Consider the following 18,036-nt stretch of genomic DNA (forward strand, 5'->3'; position numbering starts at 1 on the left):
CGGTGTTATTTCCTCGAAACGAGCATAAAAAGTATTTAGCTCATCCGGTAGAGAGGCAGCGGTGTTCATGGCGGAGTTTTTATTCCCTTTAAAGTCCGTGATGATGTTAATTCCCTGCCACATGCTTCTAGAGTTGGTGGTGTTAAACTGTCCTTCAATCTTACTCCTGTACTGGCGTTTTGCTGTTTTGATAGTTTTTCGGAGGGCATAACTGGCTTGTTTATGCTCCTCCGCGTTCCCGGAATTAAAAGCGGAGGTCCGCACATTAAGTGCTGCGCGAACATCGCTGTTGATCCACGGCTTCTGATTCGGATAGATTCGCACAGTTCTGGTCGGAATCACTTCCTCTACACACGTTCTGATGAAGCACATTACGCTATCAGCGTAAAGCTCGATGTCGTCATCAGAGGCGGACCGGAACATCTCCCAGTCCGTGCGATCAAAACAGTCTTGTAGCGTAGAGTCTGATTGGTCCGACCAGCACTGGATCGTTCTGAGGGTGGGTGCTTCCTGTTTCAGTTTCTGCCTGTAAGCGGGCAGAAGCAGAATGGAAGAGTGGTCCGATTTGCCAAATGGTGGGCGGGGGAGGGATTTGTAGCCATCCCGGAACGGAGAGTAGCAATGGTCCAAAACCCGGTCCCCTCGTGTGTTGAAACTAATGTGCTGGTGATATTTTGGTGCGACTGATTTTAAACTGGCTTTATTAAAGTCCCCGGTCACAATGAACGCGGCCTCAGGGTGCGCGGTTTCCTGCTCACTTATACTCCCATACAGTTCCTTGAGTGCCCGGTCTGTGTCGGCTTGTGGGGGAATGTACACAGCAGTGATAATGACCGCTGTGAATTCCCTCGGTAGCCAGAATGGTCGACACAGAAGCATAAGAAATTCCAGATCAGGAGAACAGAAAGACTTGATAGAATGTATGTTCCTCTGATCACACCAGGATTTGTTGATCATAAAACATACACCACCTCCTCTAGTTTTACCTGAGAGGTCTTTCGCTCTGTCCGCTCGGAGCATGGAGAACCCCGCGGGTTCAATGGCTGAGTCTGGAATCTCCGCAGACATCCAAGTTTCCGTAAGGCAGATAACGCAGCAGTCCCTCGTCTCTCGTTGGAAAGAGATCCGCGCTTTCAGCTCGCAGAGCTTGTTATCCAGAGACTGAACATTTGCCAGTAGAATAGTGGGTAGCGGGGGTCGATTTGCGCGGCGTCTTACTCTGATGAGAACGCCGGCTCTGTTTCCCCTTTTCCTCCTGCGTTTCCGCGGCCGTGCTGCCCAGACAAAGGGCTCCGCTTGCGTGTTTGTAAACAGCGGGTCGGCATTGAGGAATGTGAAGTCCGGTTTACGGTGTGAGATCGCTGAGCCAATGTCCAAAAGTGTTTGTCTGTCGTAGACAATAAGGCAGGCAACATCCAAGACAAAAAACATAAGAATTGTAAACAAAACAAACAAACCATTGCTAAGTTGTGTCGGAGCTCGCAACGCAGCAGCCATACTCGGCGCCATCTTGAGTCCAGCATTGGCTTACCAGTTGCTAAAGACCAATTTCTTGTCAAATGATATCTTTTTTTAAATTACAAATATATACATTAGGGATGTGCGAGACTAGTCGACTAAATGGTTCTGATGCTGCTAGTCGACACTGGAATTACTAGTTGGTTAATATTTCCCCCTATTAAACTGATAATAAATTTTACAAATTTACGTTTGGCTTTATATTTTTACAGAGGCTGCACTTAAATTACTTTCATATTAACGTTACATATTTTAAGTAGAATTAATAATACAAATATTATTTAAAAAAGAGGATATCTAGAGCAGATACAGAGTTTAATTTCACCTCAGGCTGCGCGTGCTTCTTCCCTCTCTCGGCGTTAGACAAACAAACTCAGCAAAGTAGTTATGAAATCACTTCGGTGGTGCGGGAATCGGCTTTCCAAATTTTTGAAAGTCCCTAAGGATGTTTTCACATTTGAGTCTTCTTTACATCTGTGCATCTGTGCATTTTCTGCTATGCAGGCTTTTTCAAGCGCAGGATAGCCGCCTCAGGTGAGTCAAGTCCCGTCTTTCACCGGACCATGTCGACGTGTTAATTGTACTCATCAAAAAATATATGCTTTTGAGTAAGTAGCCTAGAACATAACTGTTTTAGACTAGGTATGCAATTTTTTAATCTGCTGATTAAGAAGGCTATTTTCAACAAGGTGCCGACTGCTTAACATGTTAAACTATCTTTTATTCTGTGTACAAGTCATGTTTAGAATACATTAGATTTATTACAGGCTACATCACAGGTCTATTTTTTCTATCCTATAGCTACTTTTTTTGTTGTTGTTGTTGTGTTTTTTTTACTGTTTTCAGAAGGTTGGTTTCTCTTTAGACTAGTCGACTAGTCGGTTACAAAACTTCAGTTTAAACGACAGTCAAATTAGTTGTAGCGCACATCCCTAATATATATATATATATATATATATATATATATATATATATATATATATATATATATATATATATATATATATATATATAAAAATTTGGAACAATAAATACAGTAAAGGTCTATAGGACGGTTTAGTTCAGATTATTGTCTATGTTATTGTTTTTTTATGTCTTTTTAAACAAAAACACAAGTGTGGGTTAGAATGCTGCTTGTCCAATCAAAATAGTGGAACTTGCTCCGGAAATATTGAGATGTACATGAAAGAAAAATGCCACTACATCTTGAAGAAATTTGTGATTTAGGCTAGTTTCCAGATTGTTTTGTTGCACTTCAAAATGAGAGCTCTTAAAATTAGGGATGCACCAAAATTAATAAAATAAAATTCTTGGCTGAAACCGAAAAGGATTTTTTTAAATAAGAATTTGTTTGGAATAATTAAATTCTAAATGTTATTATTAGGGATGCACCAAAACTATTGTTTCTATAACTAAAACATTTCATTTTAAAATAGAATAGACAATGTTTTTTAATAAAAATGTGCAGCCTAAACCTGAATCATTAACTGCTCTACTAAATAATACAGCAGCAAAATTTAAATAATTACAGAGAAAATCTTCTATTCTGTTCTATTGGCACTTATATTGTACAGTGCTGTGAAAAAGTATTAACTGATTTCTTTTGTTTTTGTGTATATCTTATACTAATTTGTTTTTTTTTTTAATTCAAACAAAATGTAACATAAAACAAAGGCAATCTGAGTAAGCACAAAATAAAACTGAACCTTCAAACAAAATTCTTGGATCTTAACACACCCCCAAAAAACATGGGTTGTGTCTCCATCTTCTGATTGGCATCGGCAGCAGGTGGGTGTGTCTTTAAGACCAAGCCTATACAATCTAGAGGGGGACCAATAGAATCTATGTAAAATCTTAAATTGCATAAGGTGAACCCTTGCATCTCTAGATGTAGACTTGATGTTTTTTAAAATCCTAGCCCACACTTCCTCCTCCAATACCAAGTTTAAATCTATCTCCCATATTCTCTTGGTAGAAGTTAAATCTTTGACCCCCAGACTCTGAATTAGCAGGGAGTAAATACACTGATGCCTCATGACCTTTTCCAAAAGCAGTAATCACCACTCCCAGAGTATCTGCCGCTTTAAGCGGGTGTATGCTACTCCCAAAAACAATACAGAGCAGATAGCACAGCTGTAAATACCTATAGAACAGAGATCTGGGAATCCCAAAACGTTGAACCAAATTTTCAAAAGATCTCAACACTCCACTCTCATATAGGTCACCGAGCGAATTAACCTCCCTCACAATCCACTCTGACCAGCAGAAAGGGGACTTATTAATACATAATTTAGGGTTCAGCCATATGCTTGAGGCAACATTTAAATAAATGCCGGAATTAAACTCTCTGGACACCTTTGTCCATACCGAGTGCAAATGCGAGATAACGGGGTGTAACGTAACTTCTCCGATTAGTTTGATAGAAAGGTTTTGCAATGGCGAAATAGAGGCAAGAAATTCCTGTCCAGTACAAAACCAGGGAGGGGCTCTTTCAGGTGGAAGCGACCAATGAGCCAAATGTCTGAGACCGAATGCATAATAATAAAACAAAATCTTGGGTAGGTCTAGCCCACCTTTGTCGATCGGCCTATGTAACTTATTGAAATGTAATTTGGGATGCTTACCATTCCAAATGAAGGACTTTGCTATGCTATCAAATTGCTTGAAATAAGAGAGGGGGACATCTACAGGGAGAGATTGTAGCAGGTAGTTGAATTTTGGAATACAATACATTTTAATAACATTAACCTTCCCAATCATAGATAAATGTAATGAAGCCCACCTGTCCACATCGCTCTGAACCTTTTTATTAAGGGGTTAAAATCAGACACATTTGCTTGGAATAAAATGCCCAAATTCTTAATGCCCTGTTTGGGTCACTGGAAGGCACCCAGCTGGAAAGCCGTTACTGGGCAGTATGCTGTCAGAGACAAAGCTTCTGATTTAGACCAATTCACTCTGTATCCTGAGAACTTAGAAAAGGAATTAATAATTCTGTGGAGGCAAGGCATAGAACTAATGGGGTCGGAGATGAATAATAAAATATAATTTGCATAAAGCAAAAGCTTATGTGCCATACCTCCCACCACCACCCCTGGAAAATCATCTTCCCTTCTTATTGCGGAAAGTTCTGCAAAGAGAGTGTGCCAAAATTCCACCACAGCATTGTGAAAGACTGATCTCCAGTTCCCAGAAGCGTTTGGTTGCAGTTGCTGTTGCTAAAGGTGGCACAACCAGCTATTAAGTGTAAGGGGGCAGTTAGTTTTTCACTTGGGTGATATAGGTGTTGGATAACTTTTTGCTTCAATAAAAAAAATATATATATTTGAAAACTGTATTTTGTTTTTACTCAGATTGCCTTTGTTTTATGTTATTGAAAACAATAACATTTTTGTTATTGAAGATCTAAAGCAATTTAGTATGAAAAATACACAAAAATAGAAGAAATCTATCACTGTATGTGGACCTGGAATGTGGAATGGATTCTTCAGTGGATCTCTCTTCTCTTCACTTAAGTTGTGATTTCACAATACGTAGTCAATTTAAATATGATTGTAATTTGTAATATATTATTATTACTGTTAATAAAAATAACTATAATAATGTTATAGTTTTATTATAACATATGAACATTTCAGTCATAATTTCTTAAGTTTAAAAACCTTTTAAAAAAGCTTTTATTTTAGTAGAAAACTTGGGCTGTTTCTCAATGTGCATTCTTATGTGTTCTTATTCTTGTGGACTCGTTCAATGTCATCCACTGCCGAAGTTCAATTCCAATACTCAAGAACGCAAGTACCGACAATGCATAAAATTACCCAGATGTGTTCTAGATCAGGCCGAATATCGAGGATGCATTGGATGGTGACTTATGGACAAGAACTCATTTGAAGTTCCAGAAGACATAGCAGCAATACGGTGGCAGACAAAGGACATTTATCATTGTTTTCCATTAATAGTTTCCCACTGTAAGCTCTTAAAAGTCTCACTGCTCGTGAGAGTCATCATACTCCAACATTTGTTATTTTGTTAAGCATTATTTTAATAAAGTAATAAACACATGGAGGAAATGAGTGTTAACAGACTTTTTCAACATGTCATTAGTCCTGCAAAAACCTCACTGGTGTATGATAATGCCAGTAGAACTCTCACTGGCAACAAATGTGCTGGGACGGTCAATTGGGCAACAGATAGCAGGGTCACCATGCATCCTGAAAAACGTGGAATTTTGCAATGCAGTTTTCCAGTCATGGAAAATTTGAAAAATATCTAAATGTCCCAGAAAATATTTTAGTGCAGTATAATAGAACTGTTTAACTGTGTTGCTAATAAGGTTTTTATTACATGTACAGTACAAATACATTGTTAAGATCGGGACACGGAATAGGAGTCAAATACACAAATTTGTCACTGGCGGCGGCTGCGCATTTTGAAACAACGTCAACGGTTAACTGTCATGAACAAATCCCTGTTACATAATTTCTCTGCTCATCTGCTGTAATCTCTGCTTTGCTCTGAAATGGTTTAAGTAGTTTTGATGTAGTACAAAATATAAAAAAAAAATTTCATTCCAACATCCAACACAAAAACATTTTGAGTTATAAACTTTAGACAACAATAACGGTCGGACCATGGAAAACACGGTCGGAATCACTGAATCTTGTCATAAAAGTGCCATTAGTTATAAAACGCAGAATTTCATGGAATTTGACATATTTAGACAAAAATAAATGCTTAAAAGAACAATTAATTAAATTTAAATTGTGATATGTCCTAGTGTGATAATCTGCAAAAGTCTGTGATTTTATTGAATAAATATACTGTATAATCTGTAAGTGATGTGTGCTTGAAATTGAATTTGTGAAGCCGGCCTGAAAGCTCATACACTGAAAACACCTCAACATGATAATCACGCACGCTCACGTGTGTGTGTGTGTGTGAGCTGACAGAGAACAGAGCACTGTGAAGTGCACAGCACATACAGACTATGTATTTATTTAATTAAATCACAGCTTTACGAGGATTAATATTCGCACCGTGTCATGTAGCCGACATCTTATCTGGAGGTGAGAAATTAACACCAAAACCACACTGAAACGGCTAAATAAAAGCTCGATTTAAATGTTTTTGCTTAAATATTACACTTGTTGGGCACATAAAATGTCCTGGAAATGTCCTGAAAAATTGTGCCTTGAATAGACTGGGAACCCCGAGTTAGATCGCAGTGCATCTCAACATCCTCCTGTCCTTCTAAATTCATTTTTCTAAGGTAGATTGGCAAGATTGGTCTTCATAAGAAAGTCTGTTTTCTGCATTCTTAGCATTGAGAAACACCCTCAGTATCCAGGAAGAACTTTGAGCGCAACAGAGCAGTGCTCATTCACTGAAGCGCGCTGAGCATACAGACTGTATGTTTACTTATCAAACGCATCCTTTGTGATTCACAAAACTATTGTACAGGATGGCTTCAAGTGACTTTGAATAAAATGCGCGAGTCAGATGGATTTCTTCAATGTTGCTTTTAAGCTTCTTTATGTCATACTGGATTTTGACCGTAATGAACATCTCACACAATAGACCTTATTCACGCTAGTGCCATCTTTGATTTTTAATGGGAATGGCAACGAGGCTGTGAGGGATAGACTTAAAGTCTCGTCAATGGGCTGTACTGCAGTTTAAAGTGTTTTTGGATCATTCCGCAGACAAAACATTGATACATTTCTGTCCAAGTACATTCAGTATACAAAGAACTCCAGAAAACATGAGTTGTAGAAAATCAGATGTGACCTAGGAGCTTTATAATGCTTTATACTGTTCATACCATTGAAGAAACTGTAAATCTGTCCCTCACAGCCTTGTTGTCATTCCCATTAAAAATCAGAGAGGCGCTAGCTTGAATAAGGTCTATAACACAATACTGGAGCACTGGAAACTGCTCTTTATCAATGTGATGATGACCAAGAGAGCAACCACTTCTGGGGATGTGTACTTTGATGTGCAACATAAACAGTGTTTTTTCTCCATGCGAATCTTTCTGTTACCAGATTTAACAGGGTTCCCACGGATCCTTAAAAAGTCTTAAAATATCTTAAATTCAGTTTTCCAAAATTTAAGGTTATAAAAAGTCTTAAATATCTTAAATGATACAACAAAAGTCTTAATTATCATTTAAAAAGACAGGAATCCTGATATGACCTAATATGATAATTAAACTTAAAAAGAATATGATTTAATTTAATTAAATCATATGCGCTGCATCCTTCAAAGTGAAAATGTGACTGTTGTATTTTCTCCAAGCATGCGGGGGGCTTGTGAGTGTTTTCAGCTGTTACTGAAAAGTTCACAGTCATTAGGACATATCAGAATTTATGACAAAATATCACAAACGATCACCTGTTGATTTATGATGTTGATGAAATATGACAGTGTTTACATTTAACTGTTTATATTGTAATACGTTGTAGATTATATTAGGAGTATGCATTTTATTTCCCTTATCTGTTTGAATGAGCAGCTGGAAGCAGTGAAGCGCATACATTTAAAAATAAGAGTCCCTGGTTTATTTCAGCCTTTAAAGTTAAAAGTCCCCCGCTATGAATCAGATCTTTATTTATTTTATTTTTTTCTCTTGGTTATTGGTGTTTTGGTTGCACTATAAACTGCATCTACAATTTAATTAAATTTGGACTCTTGTAGCCTCTGTCTGGCCCTCCCCATCAAAGGAAGGAAAGACTAAGAACACTTAATATAGGCTACCAATTTTAAAAACTATTGGCAGATTAATTGCCTTTCAACACATTATCAGATCAGTGAAATCAAATATTGCTCAACCTCTAATTTGAATTTATTTATATAATGGTACATAAACCAATTTTAATGTGATGTATATGTGGAAAATGTATTTTAAACTTGCATATATCCTACCCTGTTTTACTGATAAGCAATGTTAAGGCCATGTTGAATGTGAGCCCCTGCCTGTTTAAGTAAGAGTTTGTTATACATGATTTATTTTGAGATTGTGTGGGTTTGTATTTGTATGGGTATACAATATTAATTTCATTTGTTCAGGTCTTAAAAAAGGTCTTTCAAAAAGTCTTGCATTTGAAAAAACTCTGCAGCAACCCCGTTTTAAAGTATAGGTTTCTGTTCAAGATTTTCAGCCTTTTTTTTTTTTTACTTTTCGGTGGAAACCCGAAAATAGCTTCTTATGCCATTTTCGGCTAGAAATTTTGGTGCATCCCTAATTAAAATTAGCAATAATTCTCAAAAGTCAAGTCTTTCCCTGACCCACAGGTAATGGCGAGTCACAGGCCAAGCCAAGCTCCTACCCGCATCTGTGCCGCTGGTTTTCTTTCCTGAGTTCTCAGGTGCCATTCAGTTCTGTGGGCAGTAAATGGGCCAGCAAGATCATTGACAACAAAGCCACTGTGAGTTTAGTGCACTGCATCACCACTGTGAAATATTTTTGGCTTCTTGACAGACTACTGCAGTTTTATCTGCTCTATTGAAATTTTTAAAACATTGAAGAGGGTATTCATTTGCGTGATATTTGGTTTCATTTAAATCACAAATAGATATTGTATTTCCTATAGTGCTTTGGTATTAAATTCTTGTAATTTTGTTTTTAGCCTGTGGAAAAGAAGAAACAGGATTTGGGAAAGTTTGTGGAGCTCCCCGGTGCTGAGATTGGCAAAGTAGTGGTGCGCTTTCCACCAGAGGCTAGTGGGTAAGTAGCAATAATGTCTGCACAACACATCTTTCATTGTATAGATGTGTCTTTCTAATGTACCCTTTCATCTCCTCAGATACCTGCACATCGGCCACGCCAAAGCAGCTCTGCTTAATCAGCACTACCAGGTCAATTTCAAGGGCAAGTTAATCATGCGTTTTGATGACACTAACCCAGAGAAGGAGAAAGAGGACTTTGAGAAGGTACAACAATTAGCCCTTTTTTCTTTTTTTTTTTTTTTACTATTTTCTGTTTATCTTAATTTGCTACATCTTTATGGCCAATAACTGTTATAAATGAGGATCATTAGATGCTTTGAGGAATGGGTTACTTTACACAAATTGTGAGATACAAAGAATCCCTCATTGCTTTTTGTTTTGGGCTTTTTTGCCACTATGACAGTTAAATTGAAAGGAAGAGGGATGGGGACACGACGCAGGGCAGATTTGAAACTGCATATCTTGAATGAGCACCAAGGTTACCAGATAAATGTGGTTGCCCTTTTTGCTGCAGGTGATCCTGGAGGATGTGGCCATGCTACAGATAAAACCAGACCAGCTCACCTACACAAGTGACCACTTTCCCACCATCCTGCGCCTGGCAGACAAACTCCTTCAGGAGGGCAAGGCCTACATAGATGACACACCTCCAGACGTCATGAAACAAGAAAGAGAGCAAAGGGTTGAGTCTCACAACCGCAGCAACTGTGAGTTCATGTTACTGGATGTTTGTCTTAATCACTGAAAGTGTCATTTACTGCATAGCAATAGTTCTACTGTAGGTGTTGCACTGAACATGCAGTTTCTCCTCAGCTGTGGAGAAGAACATGCAGATGTGGGAGGAGATGAAGAAAGGCACAAAGTACGGCCAGACCTGTTGCATGAGAGCGAAGATCGACATGAACTCCAACAATGGCTGCTTGCGTGATCCCACACTGTACCGCTGCAAGAATGCCCCTCACCCTCGCACTGGCAGCACTTACAAGTGAGTGAACACGTGCATATAGCATGTTACATTTGAGGTGGCATTGACTGATGCTTAGACCTGTGTACCTTCTGCTCATTGAAGTTTCTTTCTTGTCCTTTCACTCCTCTCCCTCCATCCAGAGTCTATCCCACATATGATTTTGCTTGCCCAATCGTGGACAGTATTGAGGGGGTGACGCATGCCTTGCGTACTACTGAGTACCATGACAGAGATGAGCAGTTCTACTGGGTAATAGATGCAGTGGGTCTGCGGAAGCCCTACATCTGGGAGTATGCCCGACTGAATCTTAACAACACTGTACTGTCCAAGAGGAAGCTCACCTGGTTTGTTGACCAGGGCTATGTGGCAGGCTGGTGAGTCTCACCTTATAGAGCAAGAATTTTTAGCCAGTGTTCAATCACTAAACATTCATGTAAAGAAGTACAAATGTGATAGCATGAGTAAAAGATGTTATTATCTTATCTCCCTCTCTTTTCACTTTCCCAGGGATGACCCACGTTTCCCCACAGTCAGAGGTGTGTTGCGTAGAGGAATGACTGTTGAGGGACTCAAACAATTCATTGCTGCTCAGGTTTGTGTATCTCATGAATAAAAAGCTTTTTGGACAACGGTTTTGTCATGTGCAGTAGGACAATTCCACGGAAATGTCAACCATACCACGGAAAAACGTTTTTAGCAAAGGAACAAAATCCTTTTTTTAAATAGTTTATTTTCTGTCTGTATTTTACTGTAGTATAGTGTAACAATAGGTTTTTAGGAAATTGCATTATCCACCTCACATTTCACACTTTTACTGCAAATGTTACGGCCATTTCTCTGCTTTAGACTTAAACTGGTTATGACATGAGGTATTACATTTTCCTTGATCTTTTGACATGTAAGAATTCATTGTATTATAAAAACAAACTGTAAGTTTCAGAACTCAAAACTTCCTCTTCACTGCAAAAAGAGCATTTGTTGAAAATAAATTCCTCCACATTGTGATGTCACACTGTGATAGACATTTGTATCTGACCACCTCCACAACAACACATCAATGCCTACTTTACCTGATCACTACTGTAGCCTGCCCAGTAGTGGTGAGCAGTGAGATGGTAAGCAGAGAGCATACCAGTCAAGAGCAGAGAGCCAATCATAACAGTTGGCATTTACTGTCAAGTCTTAAAGGAGAAGCAGCAGCAAAACAGAGCTTTTCTGACAGAAGGTCAGAATGAGGGTGGAAAATGATCACGTTTACAAAAACATGACTCTTTCTGTGCAAAAAAATCCTTACTAATATAAAAAATGAACCTCAAGGAACATATATATATATATATATATATATATATATATATATATATATATATATATATAAACAAAAAAAGGCATGTTATGACCCCATTAATTATTTAATTAACCTTCACTCTCTGTTACAGGGAGGATCCAAATCTGTGGTGAACATGGAGTGGGACAAGATCTGGGCATTCAACAAGAAGGTACATATTAAAACCACCCCCAAGGCCCACCATGACAGCACCAGGGTGGGGTTGCCCCAGCTGTGCGTTAAGTCTCACTTAAGTTGGGACGTAAAGTTCACTCTAGGGTCTTGGTAACTACTAGTTACTTTGTAACTAAGCCAGTGCTTAATTTGGTTGCACTACCTGTTCTTAGGGCGAGACTTAGCTAGTTCGACGTAAGTTCTCTGTAAAGTAATGTGTAGTCGCATAACATGACGTTTACCTCTATTGATCCAATAAGCAGCCTTCAAAATTGTACACAGAAGTGTTAAAAAGCCGAATATCTAAAATTACGCTCAAATATTTAGTAGTGCGTAAATTGTGACTTAGTGCCCATTTATGCCACAACTAGGCTAAGTTGTAATTTATGTTTAGCTGGTGCAACTGGCTCCTGATCTCCAGCTGGTCCTTGTGATCTCATTCATTCACTAGTTAAAATACTGTAAACCTATCAGCTGACTATGGTGTCTTGATACTTCCAGCAACATTCCATCGAACCAAAACCTACATTAATACTCCAGCCTCTAACCTCTCTAGCGCTTGAGAGATCGTAGTGCACAGATGTGAAGTTTACCTTTATTGTGCTCCTCAGCCTTGTCCTTTTGTTTGCACGTCCCCTCTTCTACTCTCTCATCCCTTGGTACTAACTTGCCTCTGCATTTACCTTTAGATGTGTCGAAACTGACAGTATTTTTATTATGTGCCTTGTGAATTGTCACATCAACATCTATACACTTGATTCTTGTCAGCTTTTAATGATGCTTTCATATTTAAGATATTTAAATGACCATCTTTTAAATGCTGGGCACATGTTTGTGATTCAGTGTCTTGCATTGATCTTCTGCACCTCATTTCCTGCATCAAGCATGTCCTTGGTTCTTATTAGCTGCAAGCTTCATCTGCTGCCTTCTTTTCTTCTCTCACTTTGGTGCTATTCATTTTCATCCAGATACACATCTATTTCTTTAACACCATCATCTCTTGGTGCTCCCTTTTTTTTCCCTAAGAGCAGGAATGTTGTTCACTGTAAAGTGACTTAATTTGTCAAGACATTTCCGCCGTTATATTTAACTGGATTTAACATTGCTTCTTGGGTAAAGCTGCCTCTGAAGTTGGGCCAACTTGATTTAGAATGGAGCAGTTATATAGGCCGTGAGAGGCATTGTGACAATCTACAATGAACTGATTGTGATATGCACACTGAAGCACTTCCCGTTCTGTCTGTTTCTGACCTCTGAGCTTTGTGTCCCCTCTTTTACATTAAAGTGCATCTCACTCTTCTGTTTACAAGCTGCCAGTTAGCTGTAAAAAGGTACTTCTACACTTCCTCTTCCTCCTTCCTCTTATTCCTCTTCCACACATCTTTTCTGTTTCCTGCATTGCCTGTTCCTTCTTTCCCTCTCACTTTCTATTCCCCAAGCCATCTCTTTCATGCAAGTCCAGTTTATATATATATGGCAGAAAGTTTATTTTTAAGGGATAGCTCAAACAAAAATGAAAAATCTGTCATCATTTACCTTATGTTGTTCAAAACCCGTAAAAATGTATTTCTTGCAATGACCAGAAAAGGAGAAACTTTCTAGAGTGTCCAAGCTGCTCTTATTCACACAACAAACATGGATGGTGATTCACACTGCCAAGCTCCAAAAAGGCACCATAACAGTATGTACAGCTTACTGCACTATATTCCAAGTTTTCTGATAGCTTTGTGTGAGGAACAGAAAACAATTTAAAGGAATATTCTGTGTTCAATACAAGTTAAGCTCAATCAACAGCATTTGTGACCATATTGATTACCACAAAAATTAATTTTGACTCGTTCCCTCCTTTTCTTTAAAAAAACAAACAAAACAAATCTGTGTTCCAGTGAGGCACTTACAATGGAAGTGAATGGGGCCAATTTTTGAACATTAAAATACTCACTTTTTCAACATTATTGCCACACGACATAAATAATATGCATGTAAACATGATTTTAGTGTGATAAAATCACTAACTAACCTTTTCTGTAAAGTTATAACCAATTTTACAACTTTGTTGCTATGGCAATGTAATGTCAACAAACCTTAACCTTAAAATGACTGTAAAAATGACAATTTATACAACTTTACAGCTCGAATATTACATGAGTTTTAACAGAAGAATTCATGTAAGTGCTTTTATAAAATAAAAAGCCTAAAATTGTTGCATTTAAATTGGAGCAACTCAAAACACATTTTTGTGGTAATCAACATTATGCTACAAATGCAGTTGATTGAGCTTAACTTGTATTGAACCCTGAATATTCCTTTAAGTCATTGTACATTTGAAATCTTGCCTTCGGCCTGTTTATGTCTTAATACAAATGCGGCACAATCAACGCTATAAGGAGGAGAAACTGTAAACAAACATAATTGGTTCTCGCCTGCATTGTGATGCACCAAGTTTGAATGTGTGTTTGCAAGAAGAGAGTTAAGAGCTACAGTGAAAGATTTTCAGCAAATAACACCTTTGTTTGTTTTTGTTCCTCACAAGCATATGGAATATAGCACACAAGTCAAATGGATTCCTTTTATTTCCCTTTTTTGGGAGATTGACCGTGTAAATCAACATTCACTTTTATTGTATGGAAAAGCAGCATGGACATTCTGCTAAACAACTTTTGTGTTCCACGGAATAAAGAAAATCATATAGGCTTTAAACAAAGTGATGGTGCGTAAATTATGATTTGGAAAAACTATACCTTTTATATACTGTGTTCAGTAGTTTTTTTATTTTTTACTCTCTCCTTGTGCAGCTTGTGTGTGTTGTTCCCTTCCCTCATACAGCTTCTGGCAGATTCCATAGAAATACATTCATTTAGAATGATTTGTGGTGTTCAGTCACACTCGTTTAGCTATAGAACTCCCCAGTGACGCATTTATGTAAAAGCTTTTGTTTCCAGCCTGAAAACTTGATTTGTCACACATTACGGCAATCAACTCCCTCATGTCCCAGTTAAAGAACAGTAACATGTTTTAGTAATTATGCAGTAATTATGCCTCTAATAATGGAGCACCTCTAATGCTGAGTAGTCCATAGTGTTTGGCTTTCCCTGCTCTTCTTTTCACTAATTTTTTACCTCTCCTCCTTAGAGGTTGCGTTAACTGGCAGTTTTCTGTAATTTGCAGAATTTTGATCAATTGATCAATCACAGCACTGATATTTCAAAATGCTTTGTCATTTTGACATAAAAAATAAGGTATCTGGTAGGGGTGGGAATTACAAGTTAACTGGCAATACAATATAATATCGATATTTAGGTCACGATACAATATTATTGCGATTATTTTTGGTGTATTGCGATTCAAAACTACGATATGTTGCAACATTTCACTAAAAAAATTTTTAAGAGGACTTAAGAGAACTGTTTCCAAATCATCAAATGCATTAAATTAATATGAAAGTGCCAGTTTACAAAACAACACCAGTTTATTTCCTAATATCTGTGAACAATGCAAAGACCATAATGGCTCCCTATTTCTGTGGTTAGGTAAATGTAGCCAGTCTTTCTAAAAAATACATTTTAGTATTTATGAATACAATAGTAGTCTAAACACTGTAAAAACATTATTACAACACAGTTTCAGTACACAAAAGTATAATGGATTTCACCTAAAAGGTTTGCCTATTTTACAGTTGAAATCAGAAGTTTACATACACTTAGGTTGAAGTCATTGAAACTCATTTTTTAACCACTTCACAGATTTCATATTAGCAAACTATAGTATTGGCATGTCATTTAGGACATCTACTTTGTGCATGACATGAGTTGTTTACAGACAGATTGTTTCACTTTTAATTGACTATCACAATTCCACTGGGTCAGAAGTTTACATACACTAAGTTAACTGTGCCTTTAAGCTGCTTGGAAAATTCCAGAAAATGATGTCAAGCCTTTAGACAATTAGCAAATTAGCTTCTGATAGGCTAATTGGAGTCAGTTGAAGGAGTACCTGTGGATGTATTTTAAGGCCTAGCTTCAAACTCAGTGCCTCTTTGATTGACATAATGGGAAAATCAAAAGAAATCAGCCAAGAACTCAGAAAAAAAAAAATTGTGGACCTCCACAAGACTGGTTCATCCTTGGGAGCAATTTCCAAATGCCTGAAGGTACCACGTTCATCTGTACAAACAATAGTATGCAAATATAAACACCATGGGACCACACAGCCATCATACAGCTCAGGAAGGAGACACATTTTGTCTCCTACAGATGAACGTAGTTTGGTGCGAAAAGCGCAAATCAATCCCAGAACAACAGCAAAGGACCTTGTGAAGATGTTGGAGGAAACAGGTAGACAAGTATCTATATCCACAGTAAAACGAGTCCTATATCGACAAGGAAGAATCCACTGCTTCAAAACCACCATAAAAAAGCCAAACTACAGTTTGCAAGTGCACATGGGGACAAAGATCTTACTTTTTGGAGAAATGTCCTCTGGTCTGATGAAGCAAAAATGTAACTGTTTGGCCATAATAACCATCATTATGTTTGGAAGAAAAAGGGTGGGGCTTGCAAGCCGAAGAACACCATCCCAACTGTGAAGCATGGGGGTGGCAGCGTCATGTTGTGGGGGTGCTTTGCTGCAGGAGGGACTGGTGCAATTCACAAAATAGATGGCATCATGAGGAAGAAAAATGATGTGGATATATTGAAGCAACATCTCAAGACATCAGCCAGGAAGTTAAAGCTCGGTCGCAAATGGGTCTTCCAAATGGACAATGACCCCAAGCATACCTCCAAAGTTGTGGCAAAATGGCTTAAGGACAACAAAGTCATGGTATTGGAGTGACCATCACAAATCCCTGACCTCAGTCCGATAGCAAATGTGTGGGCAGAACTGAAAAAGCATGTGCGATCAAGGAGGCCTACAAACCTGACTCTGTTACACCAGTTCTGTCTGGAGGAATGGGCCAAAATTCCAGCAACTTATTGTGAGAAGCTTGTGGAAGGCTACCCAAAATGTTTGACCCAAGTTAAACAATTTAAAGGCAATGCTACCAAATACTAACAAAGTGTATGTAAACTTCTGACCCACTGGGATTGTGATGAAAGAAATAAAAGCTGAAATAAATAATTCTCTCTACTATTATTCTGACATTTCACATTCTTAAAATAAAGTAGTGATCCTAACTGACCTAAGACAGTGAATGTTTACTACCTTTAAATGTAAGGAATTGTGAAACTGAGTTTAAATGTATTTGGCTAAGGTGTATGTAAACTTCTGACTTCAGCTGGATATGATACTAACTTTTTGTCAAAATACCTCAATGTTACTACTGTAAAATTGTGATAAATTTTGTTAAGGTAGGGTGATTATGTGTAAAGCATGATAACTGCACCTTCTATGGGACTGTTGTTCAATTCCTAGATCAATTTGGCAAAGAGATTTTTTTTTTTTTTCCCATCACCACAATATTGATGTGGAAAAATGTAAATAATAGCGATATTTGGCATGCAAATATTGATGCAATATCATAAGGAAAAACATTACAGTACTTTAAAATGTAATATTTTTTCCCACCTATTTGGTCTGTTGCGTATTCCCACTGTAAAGGATGCTTATTGGGAAGAAAAGAAGTGCAGGAAACGGCTGCTGTGAAAACAGAATGGAAGAGAGATGCAAGGATTTGGGAAGATTCCAAGTTGTAGTCCAGTGGAATAATTGATGTGGTATTGTTCAATAAATTGCTTGATCAGAACAGGCCAAGAACCCACAACACAGCAAAGTTCTTGTGATATCAATGTCACATTGAAATGTTACAATGTTTTACTGATGGGTAAATATAGAGTGGAAAATTTTCAACCCAGACATTCAAGTGACAGACTATGATTATTTGTAGCGCAACCTCTGCTTTTCTTCCTCCTTTGTTTTACATTCTTGTCCTTTCAGTCCTTTGTGATCTGTTGATGTTGGTCTATCCATCCATACAGAACTGTGCATAGGCAAAGAAGCCTTTAGTGTGTTTATTTTGATATAAATGTCTTTGCTGCCATTTGTTTCTCTCATTCTCTCTCTATCTCTCATGCACTCTCTCTCTCTCTCTCTCTCTCTCTCTCTCTCTCTCTCTCCTTTTCTCTGTAGGTCATTGACCCAGTCGCCCCCAGATACACAGCCCTACTGAGCTCACAGGTGGTTCCAGTCTTCATTTCTGAAGCCAAGGAGGAAATGAAGGAGGTTGCCAAACATCCCAAGGTAACGTGGTTTGTTGGACAATTTAACAAGTCTATTTACAGAGAATTCCCTTGTGAATCCAAAATGTGGTTATTTTGTCAGATAGACA

The 18,036-nt window shown here is 38.0% G+C and overlaps 1 protein-coding gene across 1 annotated transcript in view; it reads left to right on the forward strand.

Annotated features, from left to right (window-relative positions):
* Nucleotides 1-18,036, forward strand: part of LOC127411296 (bifunctional glutamate/proline--tRNA ligase-like) — a 55,560-nt gene that overhangs the window by 8,068 nt on the left and 29,456 nt on the right. The window contains exons 5-13 of the mRNA XM_051646770.1: nt 8,812-8,945; nt 9,147-9,244; nt 9,324-9,450; nt 9,761-9,953; nt 10,060-10,231; nt 10,354-10,587; nt 10,721-10,805; nt 11,650-11,709; nt 17,838-17,948. Of these exons, the coding sequence (XP_051502730.1) occupies nt 8,812-8,945; nt 9,147-9,244; nt 9,324-9,450; nt 9,761-9,953; nt 10,060-10,231; nt 10,354-10,587; nt 10,721-10,805; nt 11,650-11,709; nt 17,838-17,948 (1,214 nt within the window). The remainder of the gene's footprint in view (nt 1-8,811; nt 8,946-9,146; nt 9,245-9,323; nt 9,451-9,760; nt 9,954-10,059; nt 10,232-10,353; nt 10,588-10,720; nt 10,806-11,649; nt 11,710-17,837; nt 17,949-18,036) is intronic.

This window comes from Myxocyprinus asiaticus, chromosome 20 (genome assembly GCF_019703515.2).
Source record: "Myxocyprinus asiaticus isolate MX2 ecotype Aquarium Trade chromosome 20, UBuf_Myxa_2, whole genome shotgun sequence".
NCBI classification, from domain to species: domain Eukaryota; kingdom Metazoa; phylum Chordata; class Actinopteri; order Cypriniformes; family Catostomidae; genus Myxocyprinus; species Myxocyprinus asiaticus.